The sequence below is a fragment of the Podarcis bocagei genome (assembly GCF_964188305.1).
Source record: "Podarcis bocagei genome assembly, chromosome: 1".
In the NCBI taxonomy this organism is placed as follows: Eukaryota; Metazoa; Chordata; class Lepidosauria; order Squamata; family Lacertidae; genus Podarcis; species Podarcis bocagei.
The window spans coordinates 31,966,527-31,986,525 of NC_138125.1; the positions used below are offsets into that span (position 1 = coordinate 31,966,527).

The 19,999-nt window shown below is 42.3% G+C and overlaps 1 protein-coding gene across 1 annotated transcript in view; it reads right to left on the reverse strand.

The window, feature by feature from the left end:
• IFT43 (intraflagellar transport 43) overlaps window positions 1–19,999 on the reverse strand; it is a 53,016-nt gene that overhangs the window by 27,551 nt on the left and 5,466 nt on the right. The window contains exon 3 of the mRNA XM_081174503.1: window positions 7,461–7,531. Coding sequence (XP_081030629.1) covers window positions 7,461–7,531 — 71 coding nt within the window. The remainder of the gene's footprint in view (window positions 1–7,460; window positions 7,532–19,999) is intronic.

The following is a 19,999-nucleotide window of genomic DNA, read 5'->3' on the forward strand; positions in this document are numbered from 1 at the left end:
TATATTTTGTCTTGAAAAGCAACACATACATTAAAAAAAAATCATCATCATCATATTGAGGACTATTCTTTTCTATGTTTGCTTCTGCTCTCTCAACTCCACCCTGGGATCACATAGTGAGCAGGAGGAAGTAGATTTGATTATGTGACTGCATCACTAACACAATTGAATGCGGGAAACGTGTTTCCTAGATTAACCACATTGGTGACCCTAGCCAATCAAGATTATGTAGCAAGCAGGATCATGTCGCTATGCTACATAGCCAATCAGATTTGACTACAGGATATCAATGAGAGTGAGATCAAGTGTGAGCAAGATGAAATCTTTACAAGGTAAAATAATTTCCCCGCCCTAGAATTGCCAATTGTATTTGTGAAAATCTGGGGGAAATTTCAGCTCCGTCCTTATTAGCACCAGCATGGTGTGCACTTCAGCCATATTCCACCCAGCAAAATCTCTGACCCCGGGAATGGTTATGCTAGTATATATCACTTCCAGGGTCCTTTGTGACAGCAAAATTCAACGAAGTACAAAGCCGCCAACTTTCTGACGTTTGCAACTTTATTCTTTTTCACAAAGGAGATTTATGATGAAACAAAAAAAGATTCACATTATAAACAAAATGATAATTAGTGGCATAGCAGCCTCCAACATTAGAACTTTTAATAGATACAATTCAGATCCCAACTCTCTCCGTATTAAGCTATACATCAGATGCTGTGTTAAAGCTCATAAGAAATTATACTATTCACCTACGAATGTAACATCCCTGATAGATCAGACCAAAGACTTATGTAGTCAAGCATCTTGTTCTCCCAATGGCCAACCCGATGTTCTGGGAAACCCACAAACAAGCCCTACGTGCCAAAGCCCTCCCCTTCAGCACTCTCTCGCTCATGTTCAGAGGTATCCTGCCTCTTTTACTGGAAATAACAAACAGCCATTGATAGCCTTCCCTGTTTAGGGAAGCTTTTAATGTTTGATGTATCACAGTATTTTAATATTCTTTTGGAAGCCGCCCAGAGTGGCTGGGGAAACCCAGCCAGATGGGCGGGGTATAAATAATAAATTATTATTATTAATTATTATTATTATTATTATTATTATTATTATTATTATTATTATCTCCATTAACTTATTTTAAAGCCACATAATTTGACTATCACCACTGCGTCTTGTAAAGAATTAACAGCATTACAGTTTACTGCATGAAGCATTTCCATTTGTCGATTCCTGGGGTCCCAAATGTGGAGCCGTCGGGCACCATAATGTCCTTAGTCACCTGCGAAGGCCCTGTGCCCTTACCCATTGTATTGTATTTTTCTAACTGAGAGTTCTTCGGACTTTGGCATGGTGGGTCGCCTGTTTTTTTTGCCTGTGTTCTCTTTGGGGGTTTTGGAGATGGTTCTGAGCATTGCCCATTTTTCTTCTCTGAAATGCCTCTTTTTTGGTGTTAATGTGTCTCCAGGCCTCAAAGGCTGGGAATACCTTGTCCACCCAGAATCTTCCACCATTCAGCATCACTGGATCATTGAGAGGGGGAGGGGAAACCTCTCCTTATCTTTTCTCTGAACCATGCATTGTTTTATACACCTCAATTATGTCCTCTCTTCTTCACCTTTTTCCAAAGCTAAAAAGCCCCCAAAGTAACCTTCTGTCATACTCCATACACTTTATCATGTTGGTTGCCATTTTCTGCACCTTTTCCAGCTTTACTGTTTGACTTACTCTATTTAAGAAAACAATGTCTCAAAATGATCAGGTCTTATAAGAAAAAAGCAGAGTAACAAAATCCTACCACCCTGCCCCCATTTTGTAAAAATCCTGCTCTTTCAGCTTTTCTGGATAAAAAGTAGGAAAGCAACAACCAATTGTGATTACCCACACACCCCTAGGATTAAACAGAACAAATAAACCCAGAGAACAGAACACTAAATTGACCCTACAGCCACCTTTGTACAGGTAGCAGATCCTTAAGGCAGTGTTTCCCAACCACTGTTCCGCGGCACACTAGTGTGCCGCGAGATGTTGCCTGGTGTGCCGCGAGATGTTGCCTGGAGGGAGGCGGGCGAGTCGGGCAGCGAGAGGCAGGGCGGCGGCGGCGAGGAGAGGCCGCCCAGCGCGGGGCTCTCGCCGTCTGCCTGCCTGGCTGCCTGCGAGCTCGGCGGGCAGCGCCTCCGTCCGCAGCACCCGCCTCGCGGCTCTCATTCCCTGCCCCTGCCAAAGCTCACCCAGCCAAGCCGCGCTCTCCTTCCTGCCTCGCTTTGCTGCCTCCTCCCCCCCACCCCCAAAGCTTGGAGGTTCCCCGGCAAGGGGGAGGGAAAAAAATGGAAACTTACACTTTCGTGCGTCCCTCCCGGCGTGACGCTGCGCGCTGACGTCACGGGGCTGTAATGGTGGTGTGCCTCGAGATTTTCTTCATCAAACAAGTGTGCCTTTGCCCAAAAAAGGTTGGGAAACACTGCCTTAAGGTAAGTCTTCTGCTTTCCCCTTCGCCTTTGCTTTTTTTGCTAGGTCTCGACATAAGAACTGACTGTGAAAAGGCAAGGAGAGAACCACCCCAGCAATGACACTGAAGGAGAAGAGGACAGGAGCCAGTTAGCATTCCTGGAACATCCACTCTATAAAAAGGAGGAAAAAAATCCAAGCCCACACGCTGTAGCTCTCCCGCCATCTTGATGCCCTTGATGCGTGCTGATGGCATGGAGGCGGCTGGCACCAGAACAGCCCAAGAGAAGGAACGAGAGGCCAATGGAGATTTATGTGAGGAGAGTGAGATGGACAAGGTAAAATTGTCAGGAGGAGTTGTTAGAAAGTAAAATATATTGTGACAATTCCACTCCTGCCGTTCATCAATAAACTGACAGATCATTTAGTGTCAATTAGGTGTGATAGATGGACAAGTCCCCATGATCCCGGGCCAAAATTAATGACTGGGAGGGAGAGGGTGATTGAAAATGACGGCTGACATTGAGAAGAAAGTCCTGAAGGTCCCCAAGGGGCCATTACTTGCCTCATTCCCTTGCAGATCAATGCAGGGACAAACCCAAAAACAGACACTTCGAGACAAAACTTAATCAGACTTCCTTTCCTTCCGTCCAAGTTCTGCTCGCTCACTCTGCTTCCTGTGCCCCCCGCCTCTCCCGGTCCCTGAGCAAGGACATCAACAGGTGGAAGCGTATAGGGAAAGGCTTTCATCTAAAGGTAGTTAAGATTCAGGAGCCATGGCAGTGCCACCAGCAAGCCCCCTTCTTAGACTATGGGCTGGTTCAAACATCCATAGGGGACATTTATTGGCGCCCTCCCATTTAAAATGTTGAATGGAGAAACCTGTCTATGAACCGGGAAGTATGTAGGTGCCAGTAGCCGGGGGGGGGGGGATGCCATTGTAATAGTGGAAGTGGCTCCTACAGGATGCGAGCCATGAACAGTATAATTCTCTGAATTTTTAATGTCTTAATGGTTCGATTTGATTTGTGATAATAGAGTTACATTTTATTTTTACCTCATTTTTGTCTAATTTTAAGAAAATGTATTGAAATTTGCCATATTGGTTTTTTATTTTTATGTCAACCACATTATTATATTAAGCAGTACATTTTTAAAATAAATAAAGTATATGGCGATATCTCTGCATAACCCCCTCTATTGCATGTTTACTGGGTTGGCCAAAAATAAACATCCAATTTGCAACCCCGACTTTGGCAATAGAAAACTTTTGCTAGCATGAGAAGAGTTACTCTTGAGATTTTATCAATTCTTAGAGTCACTATGTACAAAGAAAAGACGATGGCATTATTAATAATTTGAATTCAGAGCCCAACTTGTTCTGAAGACGTGGGATGGGAAACTATAAAAATTAGATCATCAATGGAAAATATCCTATTAAAATCAAATTAATTTCCATCTGTGATTAACAGATTTTCACATCTCTAGAGTCCTCAAATTAAGGATTCAATCGCCAGTTTGGTTTCCAGTTCTGAGGTGCTAAGCCTCAGGTGCTTAAATGCTTGTAGACTTCCCAGCCTTGTCAGCCTCAACCACTTATGGCTAGCTCAGAACCCAAAGCTGCCCCTGATAGAGATCTCTTTTACTTCAGAGCTTTCCAAAGACACTTCACCTCCCTCTAACCATCTGCAGAGTGAGCTGTCAAAACACTTCTGAATTACAGACGCTCTTGAGGTACAATCTGGAAGTTTTCATATGGAATATTGCACCCCCCCAAAGATATTGTACAGCTGGAATATGTTCAGAAAAGAGCAAGCCAGATGAGCAAGGGTGTGGGGCAGCTCCCCTATGAGGAAAGGTCGCAGCATTTGGGACTTTTTCCATTTAGAGAAAAGGTGAGCAAGAGGTAACCTGAAATAATTTCAAAGAATTATACATGGCATGGAGAAAGTGGCCAGAGAGAAAAAATTCTCCCTCTCTTATAGCACTGGAACTCGTGGACATCCAGAAAAGCTGAATGCTGAAAGATTCAAGACAGACAAAAGAAAGCGCTTTTTCATGAAGCGCGTAATTCAACTATGGAGGCAGTGATGGCCACCAACCCAGAATGGCTTTAAGAGAGGCTTTGACATATGAACGGAGGATAAGTCTGTCAGTGGCTACTAGCCACAAAGCAGGCTGTGTTCTGCCTCCACAGTTGCAGGCAATATGCTTCTGAATACCAATTTTTGGAAACTGTTCTTGGTCTCCAGTCCTGCTTGTGGGTCTGCTATGGGCATCTGTAAGATGAAGATGTTGGACTAAATCAGCCATTGGCCTGATCCACCAGGCTCTTATGTTTTTAACTACATAATCATCTTGCCTAGATTATTCACAAAAGAAAAACATTAACCCCTTATAGAAACATTTCTTTCTAGACACACACACACACACACCCGCGCTCCCCACCTTACAGGGGCTCAGATCTTGAATGTAAATCAAAACACATCAAATTTATCCCCCAGGTTTGATGCCCCTGTTCTATGCATTCAGGCACCCATTGGATGTTATTTTCCTGGGCTGATTCCTCTTTAATCATTTTGCTCTGTTCTAGTTGCTGGGTACTGCACTGCAATTTTCAAGTTCTGCACATTTTAATGGTGAGTTTTATTTACTGTATTGTTTTTATCAATTTATATTGTGATTATATTACGGTCAGCCATTTGGAGCCTATTTTGAAGAAAGAAAGCCGGATAACAACATCTTTAGTATACAATTCAGTACAGCCAAGTTTCAGGCCCCCAAATGAGGTAATTAGGCTTCTATCCTATATCTACTTGCATGTGTCAGTAGACAAGCACAGGATTGCGTTGTCAATCTAATTATTCATGCTAGTTGTCAATCCCACCCTCCTCCTTTCTTGTTCACTGTGCTTTCTGTGCTGATGGGACTGGAAAATATATCATATAATATCCCTGTGAAATTCCTTTTCACTCTTTCCAATACTGCTTGTCTGGACGAATCATTTAGAATTCTGCATCAGTGTGTTTTTGTATAAAAATTAAATTGCAACAGCAATAACAACAATAATAGCACTTTATTCAAAGTGCTTCACATACATTATGTTACTGTAATCATTATTACACATATTTAAGTTGGTAAATATTAGTATCCCAATTTTGCTGATGGGAAGTGGCTTATCTGGGTGAGTTTATGATAAGAGGCAATATTTCAACTTACTGCAGATTTTCCAACTGCAGCTCAGATTGTTAGGCACTACTCTACATTAGCTCTGCTAAGAAACAGTAGTTTGCATATTATTTTAAGTGTTCAACCACAATGAAGTAAAATATGTCCTTTATTTAGGCTCAGCTGTTTAGGGTGCTTTGAGAAGACTGACGGGTGCAGGCAGGGACTTCCATGAAATGCCCTTCATGTCTTGTACTCCTCTGGTCCCAATTCCCCAGCTATAATACAGCAATATACAGACCTATCCACTCTCTCTCCTAGGAGAGACATAATTAAGACTACAGCAAGCAAGCAGTTGTATTGATAGCTCCCACCAATATATTTATACTTTAAGACAAAGACAACATAATATGTTTCATGTATAGAAACAAACAGAAATCAGGAATTTATGCTTAATATCGGTTGGGGGTTTTTTTGTTTTGTTTTGTTTTAAACAAGATCAGAGAAAGGAACAAATACTAACTGTAACAGACTCCATAAAGGAGATCTCTAGAAACTACTGTGTTTTTAGAAAGATGTCGTAGTGAGTCTCTCACCGCCGTCCTCCCTTCATTCCATTGAAATTTCTTAACGTGAGTACTCTTTGTCAGGCGCCTGATGATCTCTTCAGCAAGCACATGCTCTTTTCCCCTTGTGTCTTATAAATATAATGCATGAGCTAACATAACGGGCCATTTACTGTAAGTCTGTTTATCAAAAGGTAATGATGTCATGAAGCGCCTCTGTGTCCATCAGCTTTCAGAACAGAATTGGAGTGCCCTCTGCTGGTTGGAGATTGTCTTTGCCGCAGAAATAATATATATATTAGGGATTCAGCTAACTGTATTCTGAGAAGAGTGGGTGAACTACATAGAGGGCGACTAGACCACAATTTCTTGTTCGCTTTGCTGTTCATACATGCTTTGAATGGCTCCTCTTGTTCTGTGCAAGAATTTGCCCTAATCACTAGTTTCAGTCCTCCTCACCCACCCTTCTTGAACTCTCTGAGTGAATGGGGCTACAGGCAAAACGTATTAACACACCTATGTAACCTTTTTTTGCTCTCAAGCTGAATTTCAGGATATTAATATTATATGTTTATTTATACCCTGCCTTTCACCCTGATGGGACTCAAGGCAGCTCATACTGTACATAGAAACAGGAATAGCTAAAAATGTAGAAAAAACCACAATTAAAAAACATATATATTGTTTAAAACATACAAATCATTACAATAAATATAGCACAGCAGGGCACAAGATTAAACAAAACAAAACAAATACTGGTGTTAATCGTGGTGGGGGGAGCTTTGCACAATGTTTACCTGAGTTATATGCACTTCACAGTTTCTTCAAAACTTGGTATGTGGAGGGTTGTTTTTTTAACAGAAAACTAACCAACTATTCATCTAGTAAGAAATAAAATGTCCTCATTAGCATACTCAAACTTAAGCATTAAGTTTGGGCACTTTTGGGGAAGGAAGGGTGATAAAATAAATAATAAAATTAACAGAAATTTGTTATTTTATTCCTTTTGCTATGCCAAAGCTGCTGAAGACACTCATGAATTCAGCTTTGTTGCACTAACCAGAAGAAAAATGGGCTGGGGCAAGTATGAAGGGCATCTCCTCTGCAGTCACTGATGTCAGAGGAAATGGAATTTAACAGCCTAAGGAAATGCATCTAGCAGGGTGTAAAGACCTAAGGAGCAACAACCAGGAAGATAGCTGCTAATCTAGGAAACTGCCCCAGTGACCACAACAGCACACTTTGAATCATTGTTGAATTAAATAAAACTGCACTCACTTGGAAGCGCTGGCGCCAACTGAGCCATTCCATACGCTTTGCCGCGTTTTTACTGGTTGAGATGATGAATGCTTACAGTAGGCAGCAAGCAATATGAGGGAGAAACAAGAAAGAAAACCTAGGTTATTATTTTATTATATTATATAGTAATAATTCACATCCTGCCCTTCTGTCCTACGAATGGAACCTCCAGGATGGCTTTACAATCATAACAAAATCAACAGTCAAATAAACTCAAAATAATAATAATAATTTAAGCAAAAATGCAAACATTTATACAATAAAGGTAAACATAACGGCTTAAATTTGTGGAAGTGGGATTTCCCTTGGGATTAGGCTTTGAAGAATGTGACAACCCTAGCCAAATCCACAGCAGACACATTTACACCAATGTTTACAAAACAAATTTCTCATTCCAAATTCTGATATGGCATATCACAGAAAACCTGTATATACAGTAAACTCTCTTGAGGACTTGCATAATATCCTAGTCTCTTCCTCACTGAGAAATTGTTCTACTTGTTCAAAAACCTTCAACACCTGTTTGGCAAGCCCACCTAATAACCTGAAAAGAGCTAGCTAAACAAGAGAATACATTGTTTCTACTGTCTCCGGCTGTTCTTAAAAAAAAAAAAAGAGTAAAAGTAACTGAAAACTGAAACTAACTTTGGATTATTGGAACTGTGTTTAAAAGAGGATTTTACTGACTAATACAAATAGAAACTGTTTTCCCCTAGTGGAAGCTTTTGAAATTGGTTGCTTTACAGGAGCTGGGCTAGGGGAATTTCCTGCTGCAAGATAAAAAATTGTGAGACTCTGGGATTGACCTTGAATCTCTTAAGTGTTATGGCAAATGGGGACTTCCGGGTTAGCGCCTCCGGTAATGGCTGAATTCCTCTGACTGGGAGGAATTTGCTTCGTGGAAATTAGGGTCTGGCCGCCACGGCGAAGGCGGGGACCCACAAAAAAATCACAGGCGGGAGAAGCCTGTGAACGTGGGATTCGGCTGGCACCTTTTGCGCCTCCCCTACTCACGGGGAAACCCGGTTTCGGGGATCCGGAGCGACGTGGGGTGAGTGGCGCGGTGCTTCGAATTGACTGCTTCTTTCACGGAGTGAAGCCGCATTGCTGTTGCCGGAGAGCGCTGACTTTTTCCTGTGGATAATTTGATCTTAAAACAACTACCCATGAGTAGAACGGAAAATTGGATTTTTAAATGTCTTAATTTGGCACCGAAACAGGGAGGTTTCAAACAGGAAGTCCGCCTTCCCCTTTTGTAAATAGACTGAAGCAAAGAGGCCGCAAGCTAAAGTCTTGGAAAGCTTCTGATAAAGGATTAAACTTCCATCGGCTAAAATCATCAAACCCCCCTTGGAAGCAGGAGAAGAGGGGGGAAATTTTAGACCGCGTAAGCCTGCAGGAGAGAGTGAAGAAAGTAAAATTACCACCGCTCTGAACCTGGAAACGGGCTGCTAGTAAGACTGAAGTTTTGGATATGCTCATTGACTGTGAATAGATCGTTTGTTGACAGTAAGCTAAAGAAGAGAAATACATTGTTTCCATTGTCTCCTTCTGCGTTTAAAAAGGAGTAAAAGTAATTGAAAATTGAAACTAACTTTATTGCTTGAACTGTGCTTAAAAGGATTGATACAAATAGAAATTGTTTCCCCCTAGAGGAAGCCTTTGAAATTGTTACATGAGCTGAGCTGGGGAAATTTCCAGCTGCAAGATAAGACTCTGAGAATCTGGGATTGACCTTGGATCGTTAAGAATGTTGACAGAAGAAGCCTTAGTGGTTGCATTATGTAAGATTAATGACTCACTGGAACAGCTCCATAAGAAGATGGATGTGATGATTATAAAAATTGATAACTTGGAACAAAAAGTGACTAATTTGGGAGAAAAGGTGAATATTAATACAGAAGCTATTCAGGAATCGATACAGGGACCTACTTCGACATGGCAAATTGAGGAGAAGGCGGGGGAGAAAGTTGTTGTTGTGGAACCTAAAGTAGCACAAGTGGAGAGGGAGAGAGCCCCAGCCTCACAGATGCAATTTGATGACTATGGGTTGATGCCTTTTATGACCGAATTTAGAGAAAGTCAGACTTTAAGGATTGGAGCCCTGCTTGGACTGGAGAAGGAAAGTTGGATAGATCCCTTCATGCAGGGATTTATTGACCTTTGGGACCTGGATTTGGGTCAGGAGGAGACTGGAGTTGTGAGGACCGCCAGACTTGGAGGAACTTTGAAATACGACAGGAAATATCTTTTGAATTTTAGTTTTAACTATGGAGATTTGGCTGACTTGTCGAGAAGGAATAAAAACATTGCTAGGTGGGAATTTCCCCGAGATCTACTTCTCAGCATCAAAGGAAGGAAAATAAGAACAAGATCAGGAGAAGACAAAGTAAAGTGCATGTATAAATATGAAGAAGACCTGCAGAAGGGACTTGGAAAAGAGTTAAGAGCCTCAGACAGAAGATCACCAGGTTGATGGACTATATGGAATTGACAGAAATGACTGGCAGAATCCGAGACCAGGGAGAAGAGACGGTGGAAGAATATTGGAAAAAGTTTAAAATCTATATATGGAAATAATGTAAAATTAATGAGTGTTAGAAAAATGTTGGAAGGGAATTATACGGCTTTAGTAGAAATGTTTTAAGGAATTAAGCATAAATAAGTATTATAGTATTAATGGAAAATAAGGTTAAAATATGTTAAGATAATCATATGACAGAAAATAGAGAAAGATGGAAAGGATTTGCTGAAATAATTAATAGAAATGGAATACAAAAAGGGAGGTGAGAGGAGGTCGATGAAACAAGGGAATGAAAGAGAGGATATTGAGATGGTATGATCTGTGTTTTTTGAACTGTTTTTGCTTTCGTTTTGTTTAATGTGTTAATGTTGTGTTGTGTATTGTTTATATATTGTACTGTATTGTTTTTTCTTTCGCTTTTTCTTCTTTTTCCTTTTCTTTTCTTCTTTTTGTAAGGTTTAAAAGTAATAAATATTATTTTTAAAAAAATAAGTGTTATGGCAAATGGAAAGGAAAAAATAGACGGAATGCCGACAGAAGAGGCCTTAGCGGTCGTATTAGTGAAAATAAACGATTCGCTGGAACAGCTTCACAAGAAAACAGACGTGATAAATGTGAAAGTGGATGCTGCAAATATTAAAATAGACTTAATTGTAGAAAGTTTAAATAATCTGGGACAAAAGGTGAATACCAATACAGAAACCATCCAGAAATTGATACAGGAATCTACTCTGATACGGCAAACTGCGGATGAAGTCAAGGAGAAAACCCTTGCTGCTGAATATAAAGCAATACAATTGGAGAGACAGAGAGTCCCATCCATACAAGGACAACTTGATGAACATAAGCTGACATTTGTTATGACTGAACTTAAAGAGAAACAGATGAATTTGAGGATCAGAGCCCTACCTGAGGAAAAGGAAAGCTTGACAGAGTTTCAGGAGGAGACAGGACTAACATCGGTTGAGAAAGAGAGGTATTTGGGGGTTAGTATGACCGCCAGAAATGTGAATTCATCCAAGGATAACTGTGAAGGACGTTGGATTGAAGAGAAGGGGGATTTGGAAATATGGACAAATCTGAAGTTGTTTTTGTTGGGCCGAGTTGCTGTGGAGGGGATGAGGGTTGCTGTGTTGTTGGGGATGTTGCTTTTGTTTCAAACATTGCAAGCTTTGGATGGGATGGATTGTTTCAGGAGGTGGCAGAGGGACGTCTCTAGATTTGTTTGGCAGGGCAGGAAGCCTCGAGTAAAATTTAAGATATTGACGGATGCCAAAGAAGGAGGTGGACTTGCCCTGCCAGATCCCTAAATTTTGTTGTGAACTATCTGCTTTTTGCTAGCTGAGAGAATGGCTACTTCCTGAAAGCACTGAAGTGTTGGATAATGGCAGATGAAGTTGATGGACTATATGGAATTGGCGGAAATGACTGGCAAGATCCGAGACCAGGGAGAAGAGTCGGGGGAAGAAGACTGGAAAAAAGTTTAAAGACTATTTATAGAAATATTGTAAAATTAATGAATGTTAGAAGAATGTTGGAATGAAGTTATATGGCTTTAGTAGAAATGTTATAAGGAATTAAGTATAAATAGATTAATAGAAAATTAAAGGAAAAAATAAGGCAAGAATGTGTTAAGATAATTATAGGATAGAAAACAGAGGAAGATGGAAAGGAATTGCTGAAACAATTAATAGAAGTGGAATACAAAAAGGGAGGTGTGAGGAGGTCGTTGGAAATAAGCGAATGAAAGATAAGATATTGAAAATGTTTGAGGTGTTTTTAAATTGTTTTTGTTTGTTTTTGTTTTGTTTTGTATGTAGTGTTTTTGTATTGTATTTGTATTGGGTTTTTTTCTTTTTCTTTCCTTGTTTGTAGTGTTGTGTTGAAACTGTTCGAAAAGTAATAAATATCTTTTAAAAAAAAAAGAGCTAGTGTAGGGTAGTGACTAAGGAACCAATCCATCCCTGGCATAAATCTCACCAGGTGACCTATGGCAAACCCCCCCCCCTCTCTCTTCCATCTGAAATATGTACAAGATGAGAAAATGAAATGTACCACCAGAGATGGAGGATTCCAGTTTTGAAGGTTCTTCCACATTCCCCCACGATAAGAAAACTAGCACATGTTTAACCAGACTGTTCTCATTTTCTATTTGAAGTTTAAAAAAAATATATATATGTAGGGGATCATTCAAAATTACATTGCCCTTGTGCAATCTAAACAGATACAGCCCATTCTACCTGGCCTCAGCCCAACCAATTCCAGTTGCCACATCTCAAAAAGGATGCCATAACACTGGAGAAAGTATACAAAAGTGCAACCATTGATAATCCATTGAATCCATTTTCCTATTAGGAAAGGTTTTAAAGCATAGTGGAAAAGTCTACTATGGGGGAAATCATGTGACAGGGTTTTATAAAGTTATGAATAACGTGGAGACAATGGTTAGATTCCCACCCCCTCCAAATCCTAGAATTTGGGATCACATAATAAAATTAGCTGGCAATAGTTCAGCCTGGCAAAAGGAAGTGGAATTTGTGGTACTTAAATATTCAAAACATATGATAATAGAATCAGAATTATACAGCTGGAAGGGACCAGGAGGGTAATCTAGTCCAACCTTCTGCAATGAAAAAATCTTTTGCCCAATGTGGGGCTCAAACCCTGAGATTAAGAGTCTCATACTTGGGGCTTTTTTGCAGCCCCAACAACTCATCGGAACTGAGTTCTGGGCCTCTTTTGTGCGTTCCGGCACCTCTGTAGCATTGCGATGTCCTTCCCCTAAAAAACTTTGGTTCTGGCACATCTTTTTCTATATAAAAAAGCCCTGCTCATGTCCTATCAACTGAGATATCCTAGAGGATGGACTGCTGGGTTCATGGCCTGCTGGTGTACTTCCCATCTGGCTAGCCATTCTTAGAATCAGGATGCTGACCAACATGGGCCATTGATCAGATCCAGTAGGACTCTTCTTATTTTCTTAACAATTGATCCCCCAGCTGTAGCGCACAGTGGTGCACTCCTACAAGGATTACCACATGTTGTTAATATATGTTTGAACTGACTATCAGGAACTCTAAGAACATTTTCAGAGGTGTGAAGTCTTCAGGTCACTTCAGCTTTTTCATTGCTAAAGTGGGGGGGGGGGAGAACATTCTAGATCCCTCCAGAAAGTAGCAAGAGAAAAGAATAGATCCTGAGGGTCTCTCAAAAGCCATTGTGACCTTCACTCTGGTGGAAAGGCCCAGCATCTTCTACAGGTGAGGGGGAAAATTGTTTCGTGATGTAATGTTTGTGACTGTGGGAAATAGACAATACTTGTCATTGGGGTCCATTGCCTGCTGGAAGAAGGGGGCACGACCCAACATAACTCCCTAAGAGGAGCAGAAATAGTAACTCTCCAAAAATAAACAGGGAGAAGGAATGAGCCGAGAGCTGCAGTTTCAAATACCAGCTTTCTTCAGCAAAGGGGGCGCGGAAGGGCAGAGGGACAAACGGATCGCTTGGAACGCAGGAAACAGCTTCCTTATATGGGCTCATCCGCAAGCGACAGAGCTCAGTCGACTGGAATGACTGTGTCACAAAATGTGAAGCCTTCAGGGGCTGCAGTGAATGGAGTTTTCTGATCTTTAAATGATTCCTCCGGATTCTTAAGATGCCAAAACCAAGAGGCTGTAGTGCCAAAAAAGGAGCATTTCAAACTGGGATGTTTCAGGAAAACATACCACATATGGATGTACATGCACATGCACACATACACAAAAGAGCCTACACATAGTTTGTCATCCTACCAAAATATACCACCAAAATATACACAGAACCTTCTCATGGAATCACATTCATTTGTCTTATATCCAAGCACTTTAACCTATTTATTGTAAAAAAAAACACCAAACCCTTTTACATGGAGGTTTCTAATAATATTCTTTTCCGCTGCCCTTAAGTAAATTGCACATATGTACGTCACAGTACAAGCCATCCTCAGGCAACACGGCTATCCTGCTGCTCCATCTCCCTGAAAAGAGTACTAACAATCCTTTCTAAAATGGAAATCGTAAGCTCAGATGGCTATAAGTGCAACCCTTTCCAAAGCCCAACAGTTAAGGCAATCCTTCAGCGGCACACATACCTCACACAGCATATAGCCCACCATGAAAACTGCCACCTCAAGTGTTCCTTGAGGTGTGGGGAACAACTCTCATCCGCTCCAGCAAACATGGCCAACGGCCAGGGATTATGGAAGTTGTAGTTCAGCAACATCCAGAGGACCAATGGTTCCCCACTACAGATGTCTCCCCACTTGTGTGCGATCAGCATGTGTGCTCCTGGTGACATGTGTGTTGTTTTCAGGGCTGAAAAGGGGGGTGGAATGGGGTGGGGCAGAACAGGGGAATCCCCACTCACATGAGTCTCGGTGACATGCACAGCAGCTGGGGACGGAGCCCTGCGTAAGTGGGGATTCCCCTGTATATTATTCATATTGTGAGACGGCTTCAGTGACAAAAAGAAAAGGCAAAGGGATGCAATGCAGTCAAACAGCTCAGGCCATTTGTTTTAGGGTGCCCCCCAATTCCCATCAGAGGCCAGCAGGAAATGAGTTCCCATGAGAAAGGTAGATGTAGTAGACATCAGCACAAAGGGGACAAGAGAAGTCAGGAGCATGAATGACAGTGTGCATGTGTCTTGTATACATGCATGCAGAAAGAAGGGAATTTGTAACTATTATTATTATAATTAGTACTAATAATCTTTCATTTCTATATGGCAAACTCATAAAATATATCAATGTAGTGTACAGAATTCAAACTAAAACCAATTTTAGACAGAATAGCCGTCTCCCCATGTCACATAGCAATGAAGAAAGTTTAAAAAGCAGTTTGTCATATTTTAAGAAAGTGAATTCCACTAGGTAGCAGAAACCCCCTCGCATGGCCCTAAGGAGCTCTTTGGATCCAAGCCATTAAGGGGATCATTGAAAATGATTCTTTTGTCTTCCCACTAATTTTGTATGCTGGGTTTTAATACATTTTTAGGAATCTTGAATTATACATTATACACTCAAGTGCAAGCTTTCCAAGTGTAGTAAGAATATTCTGACGGGTTTAACTCGGGAGACAGAAGTTGCAGTCTGATGGAACACTTATTTTGGAAATAACTCCCATGGAATTCAGTGGGATTTACTTTTAAATAAACTTGACCAGGATCTGAAAACAATAATGGAGTGGTGAGAGAGGTGGAGAAATGAGGAGTGTACAGAACTTTGAAACTGTAAAATGGAGAGCCATTTGAAGAAAATGGTATAAGGAGGGTTGAAGGCACCAGGCAGATCAATAAACAGCCCTTAGATATTTGTATAAGGTAATTTGGTGAGGAAGACAGGAGTGCCTGGCGTGCTCTGGTCCATGGGGTCACGAAGAGCCGGACACGACTAAACGACTAAACAACACTAATTTGGTGAGAGTAGTTTCAAGAGAGTGTGAAATAAGCAAAAAATAAGATCAAGCAGAGACCTGGGAGGATAAGTCACAAAGAGTTATAAATTATATGCTTGAAAAACGGGTAAAGGAAAGAGAGACACAGAGCAATAAGTGGAAGGAGAAGTGGGATCAAAGGTAGCTTTTTCTAGGAATGGCAGAGATTTGAGCTCTTGAAATAAAGGGGAAGAAGCCAAATGAACTAGAGATGTCAAGAGACACACAAAAAGTCAGGAGAGGCAAGGTCAATATATGGAAGAGATTGCAAGACTGGAGTATAAGAACTTAAAAATAGTAGAAAAGCCTGTTGGATTAAGCCAATGGCCTATCTAGTCCAATATCCTGTTCTCTCTGTGGCCAACCAAATGCCTGTAAATAGAACCCAAGGACTAAAGCACTCTCTCCGACTGCCTCTAGCTGTGGAGGCAGATCATAGCCTCCAGCATGGCTAGCAGCCATTAACAGATTTATCCTCCATGAATTTCGCTACCTCTCTTTGAAAGCTATTCAAGATGGTAACTATCCCTGCTTCCTGAGGGAGCAAGTTCCATAGTTTAACTACACACTGTGTGCAGAATTACTTCATTATCTTTCAGGAATCTTCCAACATTCAGCCCTGAGTTCTAGTATTATGACAGAGAGAGAGAAAAACTTTTCTCTACCCACTTTCTCCATGCCATGGATAATTTTATAAATGCCTATCATACCAATTCTTACTTACTTTTCTCAAAATTACCAAACATTGCAAATTTTCCTCATAGGGGAGCTGCTCCAACCACTTTTATCATTTGATTGCCCTCTTCCAAATGTTTTCCAGCTCTACCATATTCTTTTTGAGGTGAGAACTGTACACAGTATTCCAGATGCACTTACAGCATATATTTGTATAGCAGCATTATGATGTCAGCAGTTTTGTTTTCAATTCTTTTGCCAACTTACATCAAGCCATCCACTATGACAGCAAGATATTGTTCCTGGTCAATAACTGCTAGTTCAGACCCCATGAACAAATATATGAGATTAATATTTTTGCCCTGACAAGCATCATTTTACACTTGTTCACACCCATTTACTCAGTTTGAAGAGGTCCAGCGTCTTTTTTGTAACACTGAACAATTTTGTATCATCCGCAAATTCTCTCACTGAAACTGAACGGGGTCAATTATTATATCTTCCAATTGTGTCAATATTTTTTCAGTCGAATCCATTACTATATAGGAATCTGAATATACCTCTTTTGCTGATCACTGTGTGATGGAGGCCTTTTCAACCATGTTTGTACATGAAACACATTTGTTCACTGAAAACACATCTTGAGTCTCTTGCAACTTGAAACACCTCAGTGGAGTTCAGATTTAAAATCCTTTGAATATCCTTCTTATAGGCTAATTTGACTACACAACTCCTGACAGCAAGCTGCAATTTTCTCTTTCCCACACATCATGCTGCCAGGATCCAATGATCCCAGGCCTCTCCCTCAGGGGGCATATGTAGACCCATATAGCCACAGTGTCCTAGGAGCCAAGAGATGTGTGGTGTAACAGTGTTCAGCCAATGGTTCCCTCCTTCTTCCTTCAGTGGGCTCAAGTTGGAAACTATTCAAAGAATGAAATAAATGTGTGGAAATAGAATTTTAATATAAGTCTTTCCCATGGCTTTGTGCTCAACACTCAGCAATCTTCAATGCAAACTAACAGCGAAAACTAAAATGAAAAGGGCTGGGAAATAAAAGATGCTTAAGAGAGTTATTTTGGTGAGGATGATGAAAAATGTTATTGAGGATAAGGAGATAACCCCAACAGGCTGAAAATAACTAGGCAGCTATTCAGGGTGCCAGGGGCTGACGAGAAGGCCTTGGGGAGCTCCAGGCTGAATGAGGCCAGGGCTCGTTCGAAATAAGCCGGCCTAATTAGGGAACATGAGTTCAACTACATTTTTCAGATTCCTGTTGGAGAATTTGGCCATATTCCTAGGGAACAGCTGGAAGCCCAACACATTTGCAGGCCATTCGGTAGTTTCAGGAAGAGAAACACTGATCCATTACACAAACCTGAGTGGAACAGGCAATGCTCACCTATCCTGATACTCTTCTGATGGAAGATACATCTCTCCCACCAGCCAAAGGTCAACTATGAATAGGACACAGTAGTATATTTCAGTCCAATAACTAGTGAGTAGATATGAAAGGATATTTAGCAGTAAAATCATTCCCAAGGAGCTAAGCACATTGCATGTGTGAACTACAATAGTCTGGATGGAGAACAGCAATGTCATATCATAGCAAGTGTAGATTGCCATATACCGTATTTTTCGCCCTATAGGACACACTTTTTCCCCTCCAAAAATGAAGGGGAAATGTGTGTGCGTCCTATGGGGCGAATGCAGGCTTTCGCTGAAGCCTGGAGAGCGAGAGGGGTCGGTGCGCACCAACCCCTCTTGCTCTCCAGGCTTCAGGAGAGCCCCAGCCCCACAAGCTCGGGGGACAGCAGGGAGGCGGAACGCCGCCATCCCGTTGTCCCCCGACCTGGTTTGGAGGCTGGCGGCGGGGAGAAGCCTGCTCCTCCCCGTCGCCAGCCCCGCAAACTCAGGGATAGGAGAGGCGCGGCACGCCTTTCCCGCTGTCCCCCAACTTAGTTAGAAGGCTGGCGGCGGGAGAAGCCTGCTCCTCCCCGTCGCCAGCCCCGCAAACTCGGGGGACAGCGGGAGAGGCGCAGTGCGCCTTTCCCGCTGTCCCCTGACCTGGTTTGAAGGCTGGCGGCAGGAGAAGCCTGCTTCTCCCCGCAGCCAGCAACACAAGCTCGGGGGACAGCTTCCCGCCCCAGCCCCGCGCCTGGGGGGGAAATAAATTTTTTTTTCTTTATTTCCCCCCCAAAAAACTAGGTGCGTCCTATAGGCCGGTGCGCCTTATGGGGCGAAAAATACGGTATGTATGATGTGATTCTACGTGTGGGTCTTATGTACCACAATTGCATAACACGCTGCTCCTCGATTGTGGCTCATTGTCCACAATCATAGTGTGTAGCAAGTTTGCACCAAACTGTAGTACTGCAGAGGGTAGACAGTTCCCAGGAGGGCAAGTTTGAGATACAAATAATAACACTGCACCACTCTATGATACATCGCAAAAAGCAAAACTTTGGCAGAATAGCACAGAAGGACCTTTTTACACATGATTTTCTTAGGTATACCCTAAGATTCTAAAGTCTGCCTCTAAAATGTAACATATAATAATAATAATAATAATAATAATAATAATAATAATAATAACAATAATAATAATAATAATAATAATAATAATAATAATAATAATAATAATAATAATAATAATAATTTATTATTTGTACCCCGCCCATCTGGCTGGGTTTCCCCAGCCACTCTGGGCGGCTTCCACAGAAACCAAAAAACACTAAAATATCATACATTAAAAGCTTCCCTGAATAGGGCCGCCTTAAGATGTCTTCTGAATGTTAGGTAGTTGTCCATCACCTTGACATCCGATGGGAGGGCATTCCACAGGGCGGGCGCCACCACCGAAAAGGCCCTCTGCCTGGTTCCCTGTAGCTTTGCTTCTCGCAGTGAGGGAACCGCCAGAAGGCCCTCGGCGCTGGACCTCAGTGTCTGGGCAGAACGATGGGGGTGGAGACGCTCCTTCAGGTATACTGGGCCGAAGCCGTTTAGGGCTTTAAAGGTCAACACCAGCACTTTGAATTGTGCTCGGAAACGTACTGGGAGCCAATGTAGGTCTTTCAAGACCGGTGTTATGTGGTCTCGGCGGCCGCCCCCAGTCACCAGTCTAGCTGCCGCATTCTGGATTAGCTGTAGTTTCCGAGTCACCTTCAAAGGTAGCCCCACGTAGAGCGCATTGCAGTAGTGCATGGAAACGCCGTTATCTACTTGCAATGGTATGTTTTTGAAGTGCTAGGTTAGCAGAAACTGGAACAGAGCAACAGGAGCTCACCCCATCGTGCAGATTTGAATCGCCAACCTTCCAATCAGCAAGCCCAAGAGGCTCAGTGATTTAGACCACAGCGCTACCCACATCCCTATAACACATGTGTGAAATTATGTACAGTGGTGCCCCGCAAGACGAACGCCTCGCGAGACGAAAAACTCGCAAGACGAAAGGTTTTTTCGTTTTTGAGTTGCTTCGCAAGACAAATTTCCCTATGGGCTTGCTTCGCAAAATGAAGCTTGCCCCCGCACCCCGGACATCTTTTGAAGCAAGGGGCGGCGGGGAGAAGATTGCTTCTCCCCGTTGCCAGCCCCGCAATCTCCGGGGACAGAGGGGAAGGCGCGCGCGGACCCCTTTTGAACCAAGGGGCGGCAACGGGGAGAAGCGATCTTCTCCCCTCTGCCCCTTGCTTCAAAAGAGGGGACAGAGGGGAAGGCGCGCGCGCGCCTTCCCCTCTGTCCCCGAACCCCTTTTGAACCAAGGGGCGGCAACGGGGAGAAGCGATTCTCCCCGCTGCCCCTTCCCTTGCTTTAAAACAGGTCCAGGGACAGAGGAGAAGGGCCGCGGC